At 58.2% G+C, this 20260-nt stretch overlaps 1 protein-coding gene across 1 annotated transcript in view; it reads left to right on the top strand.

The window, feature by feature from the left end:
- DCHS1 (dachsous cadherin-related 1) overlaps positions 1-19624 on the top strand; it is a 54269-nt gene extending 34645 nt beyond the window's left edge. Inside the window, exons 10-21 of the mRNA XM_075050399.1 lie at positions 1007-1841; positions 2145-2384; positions 2857-2982; positions 3243-3452; positions 4050-4913; positions 5274-5387; positions 10223-10434; positions 10616-10770; positions 12086-12216; positions 12730-13016; positions 13829-13967; positions 14230-19624. Of these exons, the coding sequence (XP_074906500.1) occupies positions 1007-1841; positions 2145-2384; positions 2857-2982; positions 3243-3452; positions 4050-4913; positions 5274-5387; positions 10223-10434; positions 10616-10770; positions 12086-12216; positions 12730-13016; positions 13829-13967; positions 14230-16844 (5928 nt within the window). The 3' untranslated portion in view covers positions 16845-19624. The remainder of the gene's footprint in view (positions 1-1006; positions 1842-2144; positions 2385-2856; positions 2983-3242; positions 3453-4049; positions 4914-5273; positions 5388-10222; positions 10435-10615; positions 10771-12085; positions 12217-12729; positions 13017-13828; positions 13968-14229) is intronic.
- Positions 19625-20260: the final 636 nt, after the last annotated feature.

Here is a 20260-nt window from a genome sequence, read left to right as displayed (position 1 = left end):
AAGTGCTTGTTTGCATTCTTCTACTGTAGCTATGTGCTTGACAGTTGCCAGTTTTGATCCCCTCTGGGCTGACAGTTCTGCTGTATTCTCTTTTTCCCCAGCTCCTTGACATAAGTGCACTGAGTTCTTCAACACGTTTTCCCTTCAGATAACACTATGGCTTTTCATGCATCCTCCCTCCCATCCACAGGTGCACCTCATCCCCAAATTAACTTCAGTATCTTTAATAAAAGTAGTGATAGTATTTATTTATCTTTGGGTCATACCGAGTCATCTTTCTTCTCTGTACCTCTCATCTGGATGAGTGTTACCTCTCTTCTTGCCCACTCTCGCTTATGTTTTGCAGAATTGTTTCTGCTGGTGTCTCTTGCCTTTGCAGTATCTAACACAGCCACAGACTCACAGGCTGGTTGAGGCAGGAAGCCACCTCTGAAGGTCATCTTGTCCAACACCCCTGTTCAAGCAGGGCCACCCAGAGTCAGTTGCCCGGGACCATGTCCAGACAGCTTTGAACTGTCTCCAAGCATGGAGACTCCACCACCTCTCTGAGCAATCTGTGTCAGTGCTCAGTCACCCTCACAGTGAAAAGTGTTTCCTGATGTTCAGAGGGAACCTCCTGTGTTTCAGCTCGTGCCCATGGCCTCTGGTCCTGGCACTGGGCACCACTGGGAAGAGCCTGGCTCTGTCCTCTTTGCACCCTCCCTTCAGGTGTCAGTATACTTCGATAAGATCCACCTGAGCCTTCTCTGCCCAGTCAGCAGCTCTGTCTGTCCTTACCTACCCTAGCTGCCCAGGTGAAGCTCATCTTTCACCCTGTCAAACCCATGCTTATCCCCAGTACATTTTTCAGGCTGCTGTTCATCTGTTGGGCCACAAGAGCTGAGACCTTGCCTCCCGAGACCTGCTCTCTGCGGGCCCCATGTCCCCCCCTCCACCAGCTCCCTGATAGGACCTCCTGTCACCCAGCACCCTGGTGCATGCCCCTCACTGCTGCCTCTCCTCACAGGTACTGCCATCCTCCCGGGTGCTGCCACGGCCTGATGCCACTGTGCTGACTCTGCACCCTCTGGAAGGGGTCAAGCCGGGGTCTGTAATTGGCTCGGTGGCACCCCCAGATGCCCCTGCGCGAGGACAGCTGACCTACACAGTGGTAGGAGGTGGTGGGGATGGCACCTTTGTGGTTGACAGTGTGACAGGGGAGATTTATGCTGCCCGGGAGTTGGACTATGAAGCTGGGGCACGGCATGTGCTTCAGGTGAGTGCTGAGGATACGCAGCATGGCTATCCCTCCAGCCGACTGGTGCTGGTACAGATCCACGTGCAGGACTGCAATGACCAGGCACCCACCTTCCCTGAAGACCCCATTACCATCGTGGTGCCCGAGAATGCCCAGGCTGGCTCATCCATCTTCACCTTCCAGGCGCTGGATGGGGATGGCGTGGGTCCCAATAGCCAGGTGCGCTACGCCCTGCTGCACCAGGAGCCCCCTGGGGCTCCCTTCCAGCTTGACAGCCACTCGGGGCTGCTGACCCTTCGCCAAAGCCTTGACCGGGAGGCTGCTGCCTCCTTCCTCTTGGTGGTGGAGGCCACAGACCAGGCCCGCAACATCAGCCAGCGCCGCTCGGCAGCTGTCACAGCCCGTGTGTTTGTGACTGATGAGAATGACAACGCGCCCGTGTTCCTCTCACCTGCTGCCGTCAGTGTCATGGAGGACCAGCCGACGGGGTTCGTGGTACTGCATGTGGTGGCCCAGGACAACGATTTGGGAGAGAACGGGCGTGTGAGCTACTCCTTGCGAGCGGGCAACAGTGATGGCCGCTTCCACCTTAACCCCGGCACTGGTGAGGGCCCAGCAGGATGCAGGGTGGGCGGCAGGGACACTGGGAACGCGGGGGCTGAGGAGGGCACAGGGATACATGGGGATGTAGTGTGGTGCACAGGAGGAGAACATGGGCTGGGGAACCCGGAGGCGGGTGCTGAAAGCCCTAAGCTTAGCACCTGCTTGGCATGATACTGCTGTCTCTCTTGAGACCTGGCTGTCCCTGACTCACCCCAGTGCCTGCAGCCTTGTGATAGCTCTGTCCTGGGAGCAGTCGGCCCTGGTGCTGTGCGGTTCCAGCTTGCCCCTCTCCCTGTGCCTGCAGGTGCGCTCTCCATTGTGCGGGCCCTGAACCGGGAGGAGGTGGTGCAGCACAACCTGACCGTGGTGGCCATGGATCACGGTTACCCACGCCGCTCTGCCACACAGCTACTGTCCGTGCTGGTGCTGGATGTCAACGACGAGGCTCCCACTTTTGAGAAACCTGAGTATGAAGCACACATCATGGAGAACTTGCCAGCTGGCAGCCCTGTGCTGCAGGTGCTGGCCATGGACCGGGACCTGGGTGAGGATGCAGGGCGAGGGTGAGCTGCCCAGTTTGGTCAGGGGCCCTTCCAGAGATGCAGCACCCGGGACTGGGTGCACTCTGGTCCCTTCCACCTGGCTTGGAGAGCCTGGCTGACCATGGAGGGAAGGATCTTGACCTAGCCTGGAGATGAGAGATGGGCTGAATCCTGGGAGAAGCTGAGGATGAGAACAAGGACTATGATTCCTTCTGCTCCCCAAGACAATGGTCTTTGTTCCCTGGAGGTTCCTTGGCCCATCTTCACTTCCACAAGCTGGGCTGGGCTGGGACCTCCCTCCACCACACATCTCTGCCCATGCTTTACTTGCCAGGGAGTGAGATCATCCTCTCTTGCAGCCTGTGTGACCCCTGGGTTGAAAGCCTGGGAGGAGGGAGGTGCAGGGCTGTGAGCCAAATGAGAGGCTTCTGGGGTTGCTTCTGGGCTGCCCTTAAACCATGTTCCTCCCTGCAGGTGCCAATGGGCAGGTGTCCTATGGGGGTCTCTCTGGTGGACCGTTCTCCATCCACCCACAGACAGGGCTTATTGTCACCACACGTGCCCTGGACCGCGAGGAGCAGGAGCAACACGTGCTGATGGGTAGGGCTGTGCTGGCGCATGAGAGGGGTGCAGCAGGCGCACTGCTACCACTGCTGGGGTAGGGCAGTATTGCAGGGAGGGCAGGCCATGGGAAGTGATGGGGGTTTGTGGGGCATGCAGGGTTGTTGGGTGGTTTGAGCATGCAGGGCCAGTGATCCCATGCCTGGCTGCCCTTGTGATTGTACATTTGCATATGATGGCCTTGATAGTAGCTCCCAGTCAGCAGGGTAGCCTGCAGTGCTCTTGCTGTGTTCCTGCAGTCTATGCACGGGATGGTGGCCTTCCCCCCAACCTCTCCAAGGCAACTGTGCGGATAACAGTAGGGGATGAGAATGACCATGCACCATACCTAGAGAGTGAGTCCTGCTCTGTGGAGGTCCCTGAGAATCAAAGCCGTGTGGCACTCTACACCCTGCGGGCCACCGATCCTGATGGAGGCGAGAATGGGCGCTTGGAATACCACGTGGCAGGTGAGGTGCACAGGGAGCTCTATAGCTTCTTTCTTGGCAGTAGGTAAGGGCTGTTCACCCTGGGTTGCCGGTGGCTCTGGGAAGCATCAGCTGTGGCAGTTCCTGTTCCACTTCAGTTCTCTCCTGCTTCAAACCACATGTAGCTGCTGCCACCTCTCAGCCCTCTAGTTTCTCTGCCCCCAGTAAAGAGCACCCCAAGATCTGGACAGGCTGCACTTCCTCATTCCCCATGGTCTTGTCTGGTTCCCCAGGCTTGGACTAGTTCCATACCTCTCTTGGCTGCTCTGATCTGTTGAATTTACAGGTTGCTAAGTGAGATCTCTCTGCTGTTATCATGTCATGCGTTATCTGGGGGCTCCCTGTGGCAGCAGCACTGGCCTGTAAGCTCTTGGAGCCAGTTCTTACACGCACACACACAGACCTGGACCAAGGAGGTTCAATCCCACTGGGCCCTTACAGAAAACAGCTCACTCTACCCTCACTGCTGGGCCACAATGGGATGGACTTCATGCTGTCTTCTCTGGGCAGCACAGGGCAGGTCCTTCCTCGTACAAGTTATAGTCATGCTGTCTTTTTATTCCCTTTCTTCTTTTCCAGATGGAGACCCTGGGCAGGATTTCAGCCTAGACCCAGTCTCCGGTGTCCTCTCCACTGCACGTGCCCTTGACCGGGAGCAAGTTGCTTCCTACAGCCTCACAGTGGTGGTGCAAGACCACGGCACCCCTCCGCGCAGTGCCACCATGTCAGTGAACGTGCGGGTGTTGGACTTAAATGACAACGCGCCTGGTTTTGCTCAAGCCACCTATGTGGTGGAGGTGCCAGAGGACTTGCCTGTTGGTGCCCTGGTGCTGCAGCTGGTGGCTGAGGACCCTGATGAGGGCACCAATGGGCAGGTCTCTTACTACCTGGGCAATGAGTCACTTGGCATGTTCCAGGTCGAGCCGCAGAGTGGGCACATCAGAAGTGCCCAGGCGCTGGACCGGGAACGCCACACCAGTTACAGCTTCCTGGCCAAGGCTGTGGACTCAGCACCATGGGAGCCCAAGAGTGCAGCTGTGCGTGTCACGGTCACGGTGCGAGATGTCAATGACCATGCCCCCACGTTCCTGCACAGCCCCCTCACTGTCAACTTGTCCCGCCACACATCACTCAAGCAGGTCGTGGCCACCATGAGGGCAGAGGACAGGGATGCAGGTGCCAATGCCTCCATCCTGTATCGCCTTGCCACCCCCAACTCTGCCTTCGCAATCAACTCCTACACAGGGGATATCCAACTGCTGCAGCCCCTGGGCTCACTCAGCCAACGCCAGCGGACGCTCTTCATCCTGGCCACAGACCTGGGGCAACCGGCACTCTCCTCTACCGGTGTGGTGGTGATCCATTTGCAGGAAGAGCCCTACCGGGGGCTGCGCTTCCCCCGGAGCACCAGTGATGTGGCCCTGCCAGAAAATGCTGCTCCAGGTATCAGCTTGGCAAAGTGACCAGCAAGTGCTGGGATGAAATGGGACAGGAGGCGAAGTGGGTGCTGGGCTGACAAAGCTGTGGGAAACTCAAACCAGGGAGCACTGCAGGGTCTTGGGAAGTCCCATTATGCTTTGGATAGACCCAAGGGACTGCAGGGTCTGACTGGTGCCCAGGCTGTTCAGGGTGGTAATCCCCATGGGTTTGCCTCAGGGTGTTCAGATCATTGTAGGCAGTCACAGGTGCCTAGTTGCTCCTGGAAGGTCTCCAGGGGTCATGGTGAGAACACACCACCCTGATGCTCTCTGCCACCTGCCCCGAGACTCTGCTGTCCCTTCACACTATTTCATTCACTTCCAGGCACTGCTGTGGCAAGCATCCAAGCTATGCACACGGGGGGCTCTTCTGGGCGCATCACGTACAGCATCGTCAGCGGCAACGAGAAGAATACTTTCCTTATCCAGCCCAGTTCAGGTACAGCACCAAGAGCACCTGGGGAAGCAGGAAGTGGGAGGCTACCTGTGCTCTGCCAATGCCTGCTCAGCTATCACAAGGCTCAGAGCCATCCTGAAGGCACGGGAACACAGCCTACACCTCTATACCAGTAAATTAAATATGTTAGTATTTGGACATGGACACTAACCTGTCATTGTCCAGAGGTTTTTAGCACAGCTCCCAGCACAATTTTGGTTCCTCCTAACTGGACCTTTCCCCAAAAACTCCTAGGCCCAGTTCAGGAGTTAGCAGAGTCCAGGACCATCACTAAGATGCAATCTGGGTGCAGCCCCTGCCTTAGATGGCAAATCCAGCCAAATGACACAGCCTATATTGGGGCCTTGGAGCCAGGCACCTGGACTGCCGCACTTTATTCTCTAGTGTGCATGTAGCTGCTGTGACTGCAGCACTGCTGTGGATTCATGGTTGTCTCTGTGCAGTCCCAAAGGTGACAATAAATGGGGAACCACTCACTGTCCAGTGAGGATTCTAAGGGAGCCCGGAGCCCTCCCTCTGCACCAAACTCTTTCTTGAGCAGTCAGCAGGTGCAGAACATATCAGTGGTGCTTGTGGGTGGCTGATAACCCAGGCAGAGCAGCGAGGCAGGTTGCAGACTGCCCAGTGACACTGAGCAAGCTGGCATTGTTTGCACTGCATGCTTGAAAGGGCAGCCTTTGAAGGGCCACACATCCCTTGGCATCAGAGAAAGCCTGGCTGAGTGTACGGTGAGGGGTGCCTTGCTGTGAAGTTAGTGCTTGCCCTGTAGTTTGGAAGAGACTGGGATATCACAACCCCCGGTATTAATACAGGCTGGGGGATGAAGGGATTGAGAGCAGCCCTGTGGAGAAGGACTTGGGGATATTGGTGGATGAAAAGCTGGACATGACCCAGCAATGGGTGCTCGCAGCCCAGAAAGCCAACCACATCCTGGGCTGCATCAAAAAAAGTGTGGCCAGCAGGTCGAGGGAGGTGATTCTGCCCCTCTACTCTGCTCTCATGAGACCCCCCCTGGAGTACTGCATTCAGCTCTGGAGTCCTCAGCACAGGAAAGACATGGACGTGTTGGAGTGGGTCCAGAGGAGGGCCATGAAAACAGTCAGAGGGCTGGAACGCCTCTCCTGTGAGGACAGGCTGAGAGATTGGGGGGTTGTTCAGCCTGGAGAAGAGAAGGCTCCAGGGAGACCTTATTGCGGCCTTTCAGTACTTAAAGGGGGCTTGTAAGAAAGATGAGGACAGACTTTTTAGCAGGGCCTGTAGTAGGACAAGGAGTAATGGTTTTAAACTGAAAGAGGGTAGATTTAGATTAGATATAAGGAAGAAATTCTTCAGTATGAGGGTGGTGAGGCACTGGAGCAGGTTGCCCAGAGACGTTGTGGATGCCCCGTCCCTGGACACATTCAAGGTCAGGTTGGATGGGGCTCTGAGCAACCTGATCTAGTTGAAAATGTCCCTGCTCCTTGCGCGGGAGGGTTGGACTAGATGACCCTTAAAGGTCCCTTCCAACTCAAACTATTCTATGATATGAGAAAGTCAGTCCTTGGAGCCCAGACATCAAGCTGGAACTTCTTGTTAAAACCCCATTCTCTTGTGCCTCCTAAATGGTTGGGTTTGGGACAGGATCCCAGGCTGACAGAGATTTTCTGACACCGTGCTTGTGCCCTCTGCAGCCCATGGCCACTGTGCAGGTCCTTGTGAGCCACCCATGGTATGGCAATGCGTTGGCACCATGATTAAGTACTGGCCACTGCAAGTCACCCGTGGGCATGGTGGGAAATGCTCAGCCATGCACAAGTACCCATCTGAAATCACAGTGCCCATGGCAGCCCACTGTCACCACGCATCCCCTCAGCTGCCATACAGACTCCTCAGCACACTGGTGTCACTGCGAGCCACTCACTGCACTGTGCTTCTGCTGCAAGAAAGCTACAGCATGGGCACTGAGAGCACTGTGGGGAGGCCAGACCAGCACATTTTCTCATGAAGGGGGTCCGAACCCCCATTAGCGGATGGCCCCACTGAGTCCTGAGGAGCCTGAGCTGCAAGTTTCCTGCTGCAGCCTTGCATCATGGCAGCCAGCCAGCACCATGCTGAGCTGCCCCTGCAGGACTGCCTGCACCCCGGCTGTCCCACAGGGCCTGATGCCACCTTGCAACAAAGCTACGTGCACAGCCTGACAGCAATTCCTCTGTCATCTGGTGCATGCCAGCACCCAAACAGAGTAACCCCCAACCCCAAACTGAGCTCAGGAGTTGGTAGTCTGCAGTTCCTGAAACCCAGAGTCAATGGGCAGGTGTACTAAAGTCCCAATCAGGCTTACAGAGGTCTTCGACTGTGGAGAGCTGTTGTGCCCAGGGCTATTCTGCATGCTCTCAGTCCCAGGGACTCCTGCCTGTGAAGGAGCAGGCTTCACACACTGCCATAGGATTGTGTCTGTCTGAAGCTGCCATTCAGGAGTGAGCATTTGATAGCTATGGAGCTGGGCCAAAGCTGCTATGTCCATGAAGGCAGGGCTGACAGGGTGGCACCCTGGCCAATTCTGTCTGGTCCCTGAGCCAGCACCCAGGTCTCTGAGCCAGCAGTCACCATGCTCCTATGTGTATCCAGGTCTCTCAGCCAAAGCCTACATGGCTGTCATTATAGCCTGCAGGTGAAAACAAGCCCAAGTGACTCCCAGGCTGCCCATGGGGCTGCCAGAACTGTGCCTTGTCCTGTCTGTCCAGTTCAGAGCCAAGCTGTGTGAGAACAGCAACTGCTCAGATCTGCCCAGTGGTCTGCCCCGAGCAGGCCTGGTGCAGCACAGCACCACTGCACCAGCTTACAACTGAACCCCTGTGCCAACAACTCAGCTGGAATAGACCTCACAGAGCCCTTCTCCTCTGTGCTTTTCTACCCAGGTCTGCAGCCAGACCCTACACACAAGGACCGTGCTCCCCACTGTGGGAGGCTGAGACCTGTGAGGTCAGTCATGCAGAGAGGTCCTGTCTCCCTGCTGTCCTAGGTAGTATAAGCAGAGCTCTGCTACACCATGTGTGGCTGTGACACTGGTCTGCATGGCAAGCTGCCATGCTGTGCAGCAGCAAGGCCTGATGGGGTCACAGAATCACATCCACCCCTTGTGATCACTGTCCCTTTGCATCCCTTCATCTTGCCTCTGCTCAAACCGTGTGTGCCAGTGGTTCTCAGAATACCCTGGACATGTCCTGGCTGCACCTCAGTTGCACCTTGGTTGCTGTGGCAATACCACTTCATCTCAATGAGGAAACATTTCCCTCAGGCAAAGTGCCCAGAATACAGGATTTTTCCCTTAAAACATGTCCCTCCTTGAGTCTGGTTTGTCTGTAAGGGCTGCCCTGCTTTCTCCCAGGGCAAGGGGCTGTATGCCGCAACCAGATGCGGGGTGCTGGAGCACCACGGTGAAGGAGGCCAAGGGAGGCTGGCGTAGTGCTGCTCTCCTGCCCTGTGCCAGCTGCCCAGCAGTGCTACACTGGGCCCCTGTCCTTCAGCTCTGCTTTGACAATGGGCCAGTACATGGGCACCAGTCCATGACTGTCCTCAGCCATCCCCAGGCTTATGTCCTCACCAGGGAGGACCAGAGGTGATCTCCACAGGAGGTGTGTCAGAGCTTTGCATTGGTGAGCATACTGAAGTGCCTGCTTTGGACAAGAGCAGAGCCGGGGCATGTCACAGGAGCATACTCAGCCCCATACTGTGGCACCTTAGGCTCTGCTGCTTCTGTCCCAGGCAGGAACAACCCTTCAGAAGGCAGACTGCTGCTGACTGCTTTCCTTTTATTTTCTCTGGGCCAAGCCAGCCTTGGAGGCAGGGCCTGCTCTGGCAGCCAAATGGTGCTGGAAGGACAAGGAAGCGCAGCTGGCTCCCAACCCTTGGGTTGCAGGAGCTGAGGACGCAGCCATTCTCCAAACCAGGCCACCATGCTGGTAGCTGTGTTCTGTGTTTTCCATTCGGACATACAGCCTGATTTCAGCTGTGTGCATTGGAACTCAGTTTATCATGCAAAGCTGGCAGCAGAGCTCTTACACAGAAGCTAAGTTTGTCCAAGGCCACATAGCTGTTCTAGATGCCTGATACGGCATCCCTATCACCTGACCAGTTCACCTGGTGGTTGCATGTAGATGCTGAAACAGGCTGCAGAGAGAGTGAGGCTCCGCAGGACTCCCCAAGGCAGGAATTCAGCAACAGGAGCACAGTTCTTCCTCATTACATTTGAACGCATGCCTGTAGGAATGCTGCCGGTCAGTATGTCTTTTTGGATGCCCTCCACCTTCTTGTGTGGGACAGCAATACCTTGTCACTACAAAAGCCCAGGTGCACAGTGGCTCAGGAGGACAAGAATGGATGTCTGTCCTCAGACCCCTCGCAGAAGAACTGCTGGCAGCTCCTACAGTGTCTTTGTAAGGATTTGACCTAGACTAACAGATGCAGTTTGGTGAGTTTGGCTTGGAGTTTGATGAGCTTGTGGAGCAGTATGGGGCTTGACATGGAGCAGTTCTTTTTCAAACTGGCCATGCCTCAGATGGTGTCTTGATAATGGGAGGACTATTGCATGCTTTAATGTAAACAGAAGCTGTCTGTCCTGCGCAAGGTGCAGGATTTATCACCCAGGGCAGCTCACTGGGACTAAGAAGGCTGTCAGTTTGGAGAGGGCTCAGAAGAGCTCAGTGTGTTTGTTTGGTCTATTTGAGAATGGATGGATGAGCAGAGGGATGGACTGAGTGTAAGGGAACAAAAGAGAAGATGAGGGATAGATGTGCTGGTTCTTCACTCACCCCATCCTGCTGTTTTCCTGCTCCCAGGTGCCATCTCAGTTCAGGACTCCAGCAGCCTGGATTTTGAGGCCAGCCCCCGGCTGCGCCTTGTGGTCCAGGCAGAGACAGCAGCTTCCTTCAGCTTTATGGCCATAAACCTTAACCTGCAAGATGTGAATGACAACTTGCCACGCTTCCAGCTGCAGAACTACGTGGCGTTCATCTGGGAGTCACAGAGCTATGACTCACCAGTCATCCAGGTATCACTGCAGGCACAAACAGGGGCATCTGGAACCCTGGCCTGCCTCTCTGCTGGGGTGAGGGGCTGGGGGCCTGTGCCATGGGCCTGGGTCTGGCACCTATGGATAGGTCTAGTCTTGGAGGTTTGTGGTTTGCAGGGCTCCACAACTGCACTACTGAATCTCTCCTGTGGCTTTGCAGGTCCTGGCAGATGATCTGGATCAGGGAGCAAATGGGCAGGTGACTTATGCCATCAACCAGTCCCTGCCAATGACAGGCTTGTACCACATCGACCCTCAGACTGGCACTATCACTACTGCTGCCATCCTGGACAGGGAGATCTGGTCCCAGACCCGGTGAGTGGAGACAGACTAACTTGTGCCTCAGATATGAGGGGGGCATAGCTGTGGAGCAGCATCCCCAAGGCTGCGGAGGATACTCTGCTACTTCATGCCACCCAAAGCTGTCTCAGCCCTGTCTGTAAAATGTTTTTGCCAAACAGCAGGAACTTAGGCTTAGTGTTAATATGGGGAGCAAATGGTGTTGAAGGCATGACAGATGGCCATGAGATGAGCCAGTGCTCTGTTCAGCCTGGTCTCTGCAAATCTGAGAAGATTGGCAGGGGGGGCAGTGGACTCTTCAGTGGTTGCATCCATTCCCTTTCATGCCCACTTAATCCAGACCACATATGCGCAGTCCCTTCCCACTCCCATGCATTGCACCCTTCTGCCCTGCCACACACGCTATGCACTGCCCCGAACCCTCTTGCAAGCCCTCCTGCATTCAGTGCAGGTGCTCTGGGCCCCTCACCATGTGCACACACTCTAGACATCATCCAGCCAGTCTAGCTACATAAGATAACGGCAAACACTACACACAATGAATTTAAGACTTCCCCTGCCCTTTTACACATGCGTCGTTCAGATGCAAAGAACAACTTCTGCCACCCCACACAGGCTATGTTCACTCCCCCATATGCTCCAATGGCTACATGTCTCTCTCCCCTCATGCCAGGCATGGGGAGGCCTAGAGCATTCATTCCGTTCACATACTCATCACCATTCCTCAAAGAGGCTCCGTGCATTCCCCAACACCCAGATTGCTCCAAATGCCTTTCTCCCTGCACCCCACAACATGCTCTGCCTGCATCATCTCCCACACACATTCCAGACTCCGGCCCCTTGCATAGACTGAAAATGCTACAGGTGCATCCACTACCTCCCCTTGCAAAAGCCTCCAATCATGCATGCATCTTTTGTCCCACGTGCCCATGCCAGGGCTGTGCATGAATACACTGCCCACCACATGCTCCAAACACTTGTGCCCAGATTCGCTGCCTGCTCATATGTTCCAGGTGCTGGACACAAACCCATTGCCCTCCAAACACGCACCTCAAATATGCATCCATCTGCTGCCCTGCCCCACCATACTGTGGATGTACACACATCCACTGCCCCACACATGCATTCCAGACGCTCTGCACATATCCATTGCCCCAGACACTCCAGATGCTGTGCACAGTTCCACTACCACATGTACACACTCCAAGCCTGTGCACACATGCAGTACTCCCCTGACATGTTCCAGATGCTGTGCATGCATGCATTGCTCCCTCACACATATGGCCACGCATCTGTGAACCTTGTGCTGTGCCCTTGTGCTTGCCCACAGTTTGGTGGTAACGGCAATGGACAGAGGGACTCCGCCTCTTGTGGGCTCTGCCACGCTGACCGTCGTGGTGATGGACATCAATGACAATAGCCCCACCATCCCGTTTCCCTGGGAGGTGCGGGTTCCAGAGAGTAAGTGCAGCTCAGCCCCATGAGGTAATGCGTCACTGATGGCAAAAGCTGAGGCGCGATGGACACCTGTGGGTCGGGAGAAGCCCCCATAGAGGCCTGTCCATTCCCTTGCCAAGGGCTGGCTTGTGCTGACCCGCTGGCTGAGCTCCCCCTGAGCTCTTCGGCATTGCCCTGTATGTGATGGCCTGGGGCTGGGGGTTGTACAGCCCCTATGCTGCAGCTGTGTCCTGAGGGAACCAGCTGAATTCCCAACTCATCCCTGGACCCTGCCCACACTGTAGGGGCTCTGGCTGCACACACCTGCCCTGCCTGCTCTCTGTCCTCGGCCTGTGTGCTCTGTGCCTGTGCCAGCCTTGACCTGCCCTGCCTGGCTCCCAAGACCTTCCCCTTCACCCATAGCATCTCCCCCTTGTCCCCAGTGCTCAGGCTCTGGACTGAGCTGGTCTCCCACCACATGAGCCAGGTCTTCTCCAAGGTGGTGGAGCTGCTTGCTCATGCCTTGCCTCTCCACAGACACGCTGCTGGGCACCCAGATAGCCCAGCTGACCGGGAATGATGTGGACTCAGGCCCCGCGCTCTCCTACGCGCTCATGCTGGATGGTGATGCCGTGGGCACATTCAGTGTGCTGCGGTATGGGGGACGCATTGCCCTGACAGGGCCACTGGACTATGAACAGCGCAGCCACTACACCGTCACCTTGCGTGCCTCTGACACCCGCCATGAGACCGAGGCCAACCTCACTGTCGTTGTGGAGGATGTGAATGACAACGCACCGACTTTCAGCCAGGGCTTCTATCAGGTACTGTGCACACAGGTGTGCCAGGCAGTGTGGACCATCCTGCACAAGCCCCTCTGCTGCTCCTGCCTGGCTCACCTGGCCTTACAAGGCACAGAGATCCCCTTGAGGATGGGTCTGAGCCCATCCTGGCCCCTCTCTTCCTGGGCTCCCATCCGCATCCTGACACCCGTTGTGCTGTCACCGTGGCATGGACAGGAGACTGAAACCAGGCACATAGCACTGGGATCAGCAGCTGCGGGCTTGCACAGCTGCATGCAGACGGTTCATGCTGGAATAGGTGGGAACAGTGGGAAGGCCAGAAGTGGTGGGAGATGGGTCACAACCTGGACGAGTGTTTCTGGTGAGACCTGTGCTGAGGCCCCACAGGCAGGTCACTGGATGAAAGCTGACTTTTGCAGTGTGCTGCATCTCTGGAGCAGAGGTGTGAGAAGCTGGGAAGCTACAGAAATGCTTGAAGGTTGTGAGAGCACAGACCAATGGAACTGTCTGTATGTGCTGTTTGGCACACCAAAAAGACAAGAGCTGTTTTGATTTGTATAAAATACCTTCTGTGGAGAAAGTATCATCTCTCAGAGTAGCAGAGCAAAGTAGAGAAAAGGATCAGGAACTCGATGCTGAAGCTGGTTGGGAGTCACACTAACAAGGCTAGGTGCTGTGCAGGTGGGACGGGCCCCCTCAGTGTGCCAGCCATGAGCTGGGCCACCTTGGCTATCACTGCCCTGACCAGCCCCAGACCTTCTCCCAGCCCTGCTGGCTGGCTGGGGAGACTACATGGGGTACCTGGCGCTGACTGGGGCTTCCTCCTCTTCCAGGTGACGTTGCCAGAGCACACGCCTGCAGGCAGCATCATTCTTACCGTGAGCGCAACCGACCCAGACTCAGGGAGCAATGGGGATGTCACCTTCCACCTCGCCGTGCCCAGCCCTGACATCGCCATCGACCCCAGCAATGGTGCGTGGTGCTGGCTGCTGTGTGGGGCCCATCTTGTGGGTTGCTCTGACAGTGCCTGCAGAGGGAGGTGCCCCCATGCTGGCCCAGGCTCAGCCCCTCACCAGGTCACAGTCTGGGTTGGCCAGTGAGGCAGACATGGTGGTGTGTCCATCGAGCACTCCCACCACAGCATCCCAGATGCCTGTTCCTCCAGCCAATAACCCTAACACCCTTCCCAGCTCCCTGCTGGCCCCATGCTGACTCTGGCTTTGTGCCCTCACAGGGACCCTCTTCACCATCCGGCGGGTGGAATTTGATGCCAGCCAGCCCACCCTGGACCTGGTGGTGGAGGCCCGTGATTGTGGCTCTCCCAGCCTCTCATCCTGGGCCACAGTGCAGCTCCAGGTGCTAGATGTGAATGACCACAGCCCCAGCTTCCAGGTGCCACGCTACAATGCCAGTGTCCCCGAGGACCTGCGCCCAGGAACCACCGTGCTGACGCTAGAGGCAGGTGATGCTGACCTCTCCCGGGAGAATGCTGGCTTCGACTACACCATCGTCAGTGGCAATGGCGGCAATGCCTTCCAGGTGGAGAGCCGGGTGGCCTGGGCAGGGGGGCATCTCCGCACTCAGGGTGCCTTGGTGCTTGTGGAGCCCTTGGACTTTGAGGCCATCCCAGTCTACAACCTCACTGTGGCAGCCTCGGACCGGGGCCTGCCGCAGCGCAGCACCACAGTGCCTGTGCTCATCACCGTGCGGGATGTCAACGACAACCCACCTGTGTTCACCCGAGCTGAGTACCGCACAGCGGTGAGTGAGAGCGCACCACCCGGCACAGAGCTGCTGCGCGTGGTGGCCCACGATGCTGACTCGGGGCCCCGTGGCCATGTTCACTACACCATCAGTTCAGGTGACCAGCATGGGCTTTTCCAACTTCACGAGAGCACGGGAGCCCTGTGCCTGGCACGGCCCCTGGACCGGGAGGCCCAGGCACTGCACGCACTTGTGGTGCAGGCCACGGACGTGCCAGGTGGGCACTTTGCACTGGTACCTGTAGCCATCGAGGTGAAAGACGTCAATGATAACAAGCCGTACTTCCCGGTGGAGGTGCTGAGTGCCAGCATGCGGGAGAACCTGCCTCCTGGCACACTGGTCACCACGCTGCGTGCCGTCGACGCAGACACCGGTGTCTTCGGGGAACTGCGGTACGCAGTGCTGGAGCAGCCAGTGGGTGAGCCCGGCATGGCAGAGGGCCGGGATGCCTTCGCCATCAACAGCAGCTCTGGGGAGCTGCGCTCCCGACTTACGTTTGACTATGAACGAACCAAAGCCTTCCAACTCCTAGTCAGGGCCACTGATGCTGGCAACGCCTCTGCCACGGTGACCGTGCGGGTGCTGGTGACAGGGGAGGATGAATATGATCCCATATTCCTGAGTCCCTCCTTCAACTTCGAGGTCCCTGAGGGCGCCCACAAAGGGCAGAGCATCGGGCGGGTGCTGGCAACAGACGAGGATGAGGGGGCCGACGGCGTCATACTGTACTCCCTGGCAAAGCCCTCGCCGTACTTTGCCATCAACCAAACCACAGGCACCATCTACCTGCGTGTGGACAGCCAGCCCCAGGCCGGGGCCGGGCGTGCCAAGCGAGAGCCACGCGAGATGAGCCTGGAGGTGCAGGCGCGCAGCCCCCTGCCCGCCTCCCGCTCGGCCTCTGCGCAGGTCACCATCGACGTCACCCACACCTCCTTTGGCCTCGCTCCAGATCTCAACCTGCTGCTGGTGGCCGTGGCTGCCTCACTGGGGGTTGTGGTGGTGCTGGCCGCTGTGGCCATTGTGCTGGCACTGGTCCGCTCTCGTCACCGCCGGGGCCGTGAGAAGCCAGAGGGGGACGGCCCGCTGGGCCGCATGCAGAGTGGCTCCCTGCAGAAGCTTGGCCGCGAGGAGCCGGCGCTTCCCGGGGGTGAGCACATTTACCACCAGGCCCTTCCGGGGTACGGGGGTGAGCCGGCAGGGCCTTACACGCGGGGCGGCTCGCTGGACCCCTCACACTCCAGCGGCCGAGGCTCCGCCGAAGCTGCTGAGGACGATGAGATCCGGATGATCAACGAGTACCCTCGCGTGGCCAGCATCACGGCCTCCATGCAGGAGCACATCTCTGCCCGTGGCCCTGACTCTGGCATCCAGCAAGATGCCGACCAGCTCTCTGACATCTCCTGCGAGCCGGCTGCCCTGGAGAGTGCCCAGTGGTTCAAGAGCAAGAAGGGCTCCGGGCTGCTGCTGCCAGGGCCGCCCCCGCAGCTGTACCGCGAGGATGGAGGAGGCAGCGCCTTCCTCGGCGTGCGCTGTGGCCTCAGCGTCTCCTCACAGCCTCAGGACTATGCCTTCCCGGAGGATGGCAAGCCCTCCGTGGAGGGCTCGCTCACTGCCATCGTGGCCAGCGACGAGGAGCTCCGTGGCAGCTACAACTGGGATTACCTGCTGAACTGGTGCCCCCAGTTCCAGCCGCTGGCCAGTGTCTTCACAGAGATTGCCCGCCTCAAGGATGAGAGCTCCCTGCGCAAGCCCTTCCCGACCAAGCCCAAGGCAGAGCCCAAGCCCCGCATCGACCCCCCACCCCTCATCACCTCAGTGGCCCACCCAGGTGCCAAGTCTGTGCCCCCCAAGCCGCCGCCGGGCAGGACCTTCCCACACCCATCCTCCCTGCGCCGCTCGCCCATCAGCCATGAGGGCTCCATCTCGTCCTCTGCCATGTCGCCCAGCTTCTCCCCCTCGCTGTCCCCGCTGGCTGCCCGCTCCCCTGTGGTCTCGCCCTTTGGAATCTCACAGGGGCCTTCTGCCTCCGCTATCAGTGCCGAGCACTCTCTGGAGCCCCCCGAGGAGGCCGAGCTCAGGATTTAGACCTGGGCCCATGGACTCCTCCACCCCACCCCACAGCCATGGGGTCAGGAGTGGGGCCAAGCCCATGGCTGCTCTGCGTGGATGCTAATCCTGCTCTCCCAGCACCTTGCCTGGCCTGGGGCCCCCATGGGCTGTGGGTTCCCGTGTCCTTTGGGGCCGTTGCCTCCTGTCACTCCCTGCGGTCTGGCAGACTCAGTGCTGTTTTTGATGCCCTATGGACTGCTGATCCTAGTGCCAGCACCCCAGGGCGATGGCTCCTTATACTGCTCATGGTGTCTCAGATCAGCGCCTGGCAGGATGGTGCTTCATGGTACTCTGTGCTCTGAGAGAGGCTGGGAGAAGATGGGTGCTCTCTGCCCTGCTGTGCCGGGGTGCTGCAGATTGCAGACCCTGCCCTTCCCCAGCCACTTGGCACTTGCCCAAGCCACACAGCAGCCTGGGTGCAGCAGGACGCTGAGCCATCCCCGCTGGCCCCTTCTCCACAGGAGGTCGCAGGGCTGGGGAGGAATGTTCCCAGGGCAGGGATGCACTGCTCAGCAGGCGCAGCCACAGCAGCCTGCAGGCCTGCCTATGCTGCCTGTGGGGATGGGGATGGCTGAACCTGCTTCCTGATAGTGAGGGGCAACCCATCCCAGGTGAAGCTGGAGTGGGAGGAGAAGGCAGTGCCCACTTTCTGCTTGCCTATCCGTGGCTGGTGGGCGGAAAGGAGATCCTTTGGGGTGTGTCAAGCCCTTCCACCTGCCACCACTGCATGTGACCCTTTTAAGGGATCTCCTTCCCAGAGCTGCTGGAGAGCCCTGTTCCTCACAGCCTGGGCTGGGAGGTGGGTGCCCTGCTCAGCATGGGAGCCCCATTCCTGGAGAAGATGCTCCTGGGGCCAGGTACCTCTCTGGGCTGTGGGTTGGCTGGGGTACCAGACATGGACAGTGCCCAGGCACCAGGTAGGCTGTGCGGTGGGGCTGGCAGGAGCAGCAGCATGAGAGCTGCAGCAGAGCTGACCCCGAGACAGCCTGGCCCCAGGAAAGGCAGCAATGTGGCCACTCAGCAACACAAGCCAGTGACCTCCTCCCACTCCATCTGCTCCAGGCCTGGTGGCCAGCCTGCAGCTGCAGGGGAGCAGGTGGGAGGGGGTACCCCAAAAAGCCACATGGCCTGAAGCTGGCATGGTGGCAGCCAGCATGTTACCTTACAGCCACTGGGTGGGAAACTGGGCAGCTGGCCTCCCCCAGGGCCCTGCAGTGTGACATGCTCACCAGGACAGTCTGGGCCACCAGGGACACCTCCAAAATATGGGTAGGTGCCAGACTCCCAGCTCCGAGGCCCCAGCCCTCTGTGCAGGGGCTGCTCTGCACCACTCCTTCATGCCATGTTCTGAGCGTGGTATAGAGCCACACTTCAATGGGGCAGGTCCCCATCCTCACTCCAGCACCACTCACAGAGCTGGCCTTGCGGCTGGTGTCATGCTCACACTGGGGTCAGCCCCCCACCCAGTGCTCACCCCACAGCCCACGGCTGCTCACAGTGGAGCAGGCACGCATTGCGTGGCCCTGTGCCCTGGGAGTGCAGTCCTAGGGCCTGCCACTGCAGCCCTGGATGCTCACGGTCGCTGTGATCCACACACAGGCATGGGTGCAGAGGGAGGGCCGGGAACAGGGCATGTGGAGCACTTGCGGCAGCCCCAAATACAGTCACACTGGGTGTGAGCATGTTTGTGGTGTCAGGGAGGAAGCCCAGCCATCTGAGAAGGGGGTCTGGGGGAGTTTCCTTCCTATCACACTTTTCCTAGACCCACTCTGTAGCCTCAGCCCGAAGCATGTCGGCACCATGGCTGCAACCCCAGCCCCAAATGTTTTATCACAGCAGTGAAAACCCATCACTTTTGCCCACTCCCCCCCATTTCCCACTAAGAACCATCTGCCACTGCAGCCGCATCTGTCATGGTCTGAGCCCTAAACATCCCCATTTGTGCTGCAGGTCCCAGCCTAGCCTGCACTGTGGGTGTTCCCACACTGCGGGCAAGCGCTGCACCCTGGTCCCCACGATGCACATGTGAGTGGGTCCCTGGTGCCGGCAGCCCTGGGAGCTGTCCTGGGCACAGGGCAGTGACATGGGACAGGGATCTGCAGCAGTGATGGTGGCACCAAGGCGGCTGCAGGGCCATGCCTGCACTGCCTGGGAACCACGGAGGACCCAAGGCAGCTCTGGGAAGGGAGGATGGGTTCTGCCTCACTCAGCGCAGGGACAGCCCATGGAGGCTCTTGGGGCGGGCACCCCTCATCCCTTCTCTCCTGCATGGGCTGTCCTGCTCACGGGCACTGTGGGGAGCACGCCAAGGGTGCCATGTGCTCCCTTAGCTCTGCGCAGGCCTGCAGGGTGGCCAAGCAGCCCTGCTCCCCCCTGCATGTTTGGGACAGGGGAACATGAAGAGCTCACCCCACCCCCCTTGCACGCCACATAGAAGGGTCAGACACACGGCAGCCCCACTTTGGTCTGGGGGAACACAGCCATGGGCTGCTAAGCCCAGCCAGGAGCCAAGCCTCCAGTTATTTATTTTTACACGTTGTACTACGATTCCTGTTTTCTACTTTGTTTGTACCTTTTGTATCGTGTCTCGCTGAGCTGCATGTATTGGGCGCTGCTCATCGGCCTGCACACTGGGCCATTCCAGCACAGCCTGGACCCAAGTGCCAACTTCTCAAAGAAATGCCTTAATAAACCACACTTGTTTGTACAGAGATGGACATCATCACTGCTGCTCTGGGCTCGCATTGTGCTGGCACCGTGGGCCTGCCGGGTGCTGGGGAGAAGCACCAGCAGGGCTGGCAAGTGGGAGACAGACCTGAGGCACAGTGTGGCTCAGCATGTGGCTTGGCTGCCGGCAACGTGCCATGGGCCACAGGCACCCAGGGGGGACCTGCACCCTCCACTTGGCTCTGGGCAGCTCCTTGGGTGGGAGAGCTGGGACTAGCTGGGGCATGTGTGCTGCGGCTGCTTCTGGCCCCTGGGGCAGATGCTGCCAGCTCCAGGCAGCCCTGCTGCCTGGTCCCAGCTGCCCACCTCCTGGCCTTAGCAATGGGTCAGGCCAGCACATGAGGTGCAGCTATTTCAGCCTTTTGTACAGCAGAGGAAATCAAGAGCCCGAGCACTGCACTGTGAGCCTGGCCTGGGTGCCTCTGACTCCTCCTGTGGTGCATAGCATGGCTGCACATGTCCGGGCATCGCTGCACACGTGGCCCTGGCCAGGCCACCGGCACCACTACATCATTCAAGTCCCTTCTATGAGAGGCTGCCGAATGTGGCAGGTGAGGCTGCCACAGTGCTGCAGCCCCAGGTCTAACGAGTAGTGAGGTTGAGCGTGTTTTCCCGACAGGCGCACACACACACAAGCACAGGTGTACAAGACATGTCTACATGTG

The sequence above is a fragment of the Buteo buteo genome, chromosome 18 (assembly GCF_964188355.1).
Source record: "Buteo buteo chromosome 18, bButBut1.hap1.1, whole genome shotgun sequence".
NCBI classification, from domain to species: Eukaryota; Metazoa; Chordata; class Aves; order Accipitriformes; family Accipitridae; genus Buteo; species Buteo buteo.
The sequence above is the reverse complement of the archived record's forward strand: the minus strand, read 5'-3'. Positions and strand labels throughout refer to the sequence as shown.